This window comes from Corvus kubaryi, unplaced genomic scaffold (assembly GCF_017639235.1).
Source record: "Corvus kubaryi isolate FWS band 111438036 unplaced genomic scaffold, C.kubaryi_AGA036_p1.0 36234, whole genome shotgun sequence".
Taxonomy (NCBI): Eukaryota; Metazoa; Chordata; class Aves; order Passeriformes; family Corvidae; genus Corvus; species Corvus kubaryi.
The window spans coordinates 1-2389 of NW_024580829.1; the positions used below are offsets into that span (position 1 = coordinate 1).

General features: G+C 56.3%; 1 protein-coding gene across 2 annotated transcripts; it reads left to right on the top strand.

The window, feature by feature from the left end:
• The first annotated feature begins 2 nt into the window (after positions 1-2).
• On the top strand, positions 3-2389 carry LOC121660475. 2 transcript variants are annotated; one of them, XM_042019839.1, is made up of 3 exons: positions 3-44; positions 375-1217; positions 1396-2389. In XM_042019839.1, exons 2-3 carry the CDS (start codon positions 775-777, stop codon positions 2216-2218), a joined length of 1266 nt encoding a protein of 421 aa, XP_041875773.1. In that variant the 5' UTR covers positions 3-44; positions 375-774; the 3' UTR covers positions 2219-2389. The 2 variants fall into 2 exon arrangements, with proteins under 2 accessions (XP_041875773.1, XP_041875772.1); XM_042019838.1 differs by having other exon boundaries at positions 7-313.

Sequence of the window (2389 nt, forward strand, 5' to 3'; positions counted from 1 at the left end):
AGGCTCAGGATGGATCTGGAGAGGCTCAGGATGGATCCAGGGAAGTTCAGGATGGATCCAGAGGGTCCTGATGGAGCCGGAAGGGATCGGGATGGAGCCAGAGGGGATCCAGGGAGGCTCAGGATGGATCCAGGGGAGTTTGGGATGGATCCAGGGGGGCTCCAAATGGATCCCGAGGGTTCTGATGGATCCAGAGGGGATCGGGATGGATCCAGGGGGGGATCCAGAGGGTCCTGATGGATCCAGGGGGGCTCCAGATGGATCCAGGAAGACTCAGGATGGATCTGGAGAGGCTCGGGATGGATGCAGGGAAGTTCGGGATGGATCCAGAGGGTCCTGATGGATCCAGGAGGGTTTGGGATGGATCCAGGGAGGCTCAGGATGGATCCAGAGGGTCCTGATGGAGCCAGGGAAGCTCCAGACGGATCCAGGGGGGCTCCAAATAGATCCAGGAGGGATCCGGGATGGATCCAGGGAGGTTTGGGATGGATCCAGAGGGTTCTGATGGATCCAGCGGGGCTCGGGATGGATCCCAGGAAGTTCAGGGTGGATCCAGGGGAGTTCAGGATGGATCCAGAGGGTCTTGATGGACCCAGGGAGGCTCAGGATGGATCCAGAGAAGTCTGGGAGGGATCCAGGAAGACTCAGGATGGATCTGGAGAGGCTCGGGATGGATCCAGGGAAGTTTGGGATGGATCCAGAGGGTCCTGATGGATCCAGGGGGGCTCCAGATGGATCCCAGGAAGTTCAGGGTGGATCCAGGGAAGTTCAGGGATGGATCTGGAGAGGTTCAGGGCGGATCTGGAGAGGTCTGGGATGGATCCAGGGATGCTCAGGATGGATCCAGAGGGTCCTGCTGGATCCAGGGAGGCTCCGGATGGATCCAGGGGGGTTCGGGATGGATCTGGAGAGGTCTGGGTTGGATCCAGGAATTCGGGATGGATCCAGGGAAGTTCCGGATGGATCCAGAGGGTCCTGATGGACCCCGGGGGGCTCCAGATGGATCCAGGGGGGTTTGGGATGGATCCAGGGAGGTTCGGGATGGATCTGGAGAGGTCTGGGATGGATCCAGAGGGTCCTGATGGACCCAGGGAAGTTCAGGATGGATCCAGGGAAGTTCAGGATGGATCTGGAGAGGTTCAGGGTGGATCCAGGAATTCGGGATGGATCCAGGGAAGTTCAGGGTGGATCCAGGGAAATTTGGGATGGATCCAGGAGTTCAGGATGGATCCAGGGAAGTTCAGGATCCAGGAATTCGGGATGGATCTGGAGAGGTTCAGGATGGATCCAGGAGTTCAGGATGGATCCAGGGGAATTTGGGATGGATCCAGAGGGCCCTGATGGATCCAGGGAGGCTCCAGATGGATCCAGGGGGGTTGGGATGGATCCAAGGAGGTTTGGGATGGATCTGGAGAGGTTCAGGATGGATCCAGGGAAGTTCCGGATGGATCCAGAGGGTCCTGATGGATCCAGGGGGGTTTGGGATGGATCCAGGGAGGTTCGGGATGGATCTGGAGAGGTTCAGGATGGATCCAGGGAAGTTCAGGATGGATCCAGGAGTTCAGGATGGATCCAGGGAAGTTCAGGATCCAGGAATTCAGGATGGATCTGGAGAGGTTCAGGGTGGATCCAGGAACTCGGGATGGATCCAGGGAAATTCGGGATGGATCCAGGAATCCGGGATGGATCCAGGGAAGTTCAGGGTGGCTCCCTCGGCTCTCCCTCCCTGCTCCAGCCGATCATTCCCACCTGGAGAGCTCCGGGCGCCCGGGAATTTGGGGAATCCTGGCAGAGCCCGTTGGAATTCGGGCCCGGAAGGACATTTTGGGATCTCTTGGCATCACCGGGATCGGAGCTCAACCCGCTGGGAAATGAAATTCCCACGTTCCCGGCGCTCAGAATTCCCAAATTCCCGCCCCAAAGCCGCTTTTCCAAAGGGTCCCTTTTTTTTTCCTTCGGGATCTTTTCTCTGGAGTTTCCTCCTCCCTCCCCTTCCCAACCTCGGCAGCTCCTCTTTGATCCCAGAAAATCCAATTTCTTCCAGCTGGGAATGGATTTTCCTGGAATTCCCAAGGGGATTGAAGAGGAGGAATCTCCCCAGAGAGGAAAATCTGGGATTCATCCCAATTTTTTCGGGGGGGGTTTTTTTTTTCCTCTTTGTTTATTTGGGAAAAAATTCACCCGGAGGCTCCCTCGGGGTTTTCCAAATTCCATCTAAAAATTGGGATTTGGGGTTTTTTGACCTTCAGCCAGGCAAGGATTTTTCTTGGGATCATGTGGAAAATCCCAACATTTCCCACTGGGATTTTTCCCACCCGAGCTGAGCCCCCGGGAAGCTCCAGGAATTCGTTTTTCCCGTTCATCCCAAATTTATCTCCTTGGATTTGGG

Coding starts and splice junctions, on each gene's coding strand:
- LOC121660475 (XM_042019839.1), top strand. CDS start 775: ATGGATCTGGAGAGGTTCAGGGCGGATCTGGAGAGGTCTGGGATGGAT. Junction 1,218..1,395: donor AATTTGGGATGGATCCAGGA/GTTCAGGATGGA, acceptor GGATCCAAGGAG/GTTTGGGATGGATCTGGAGA.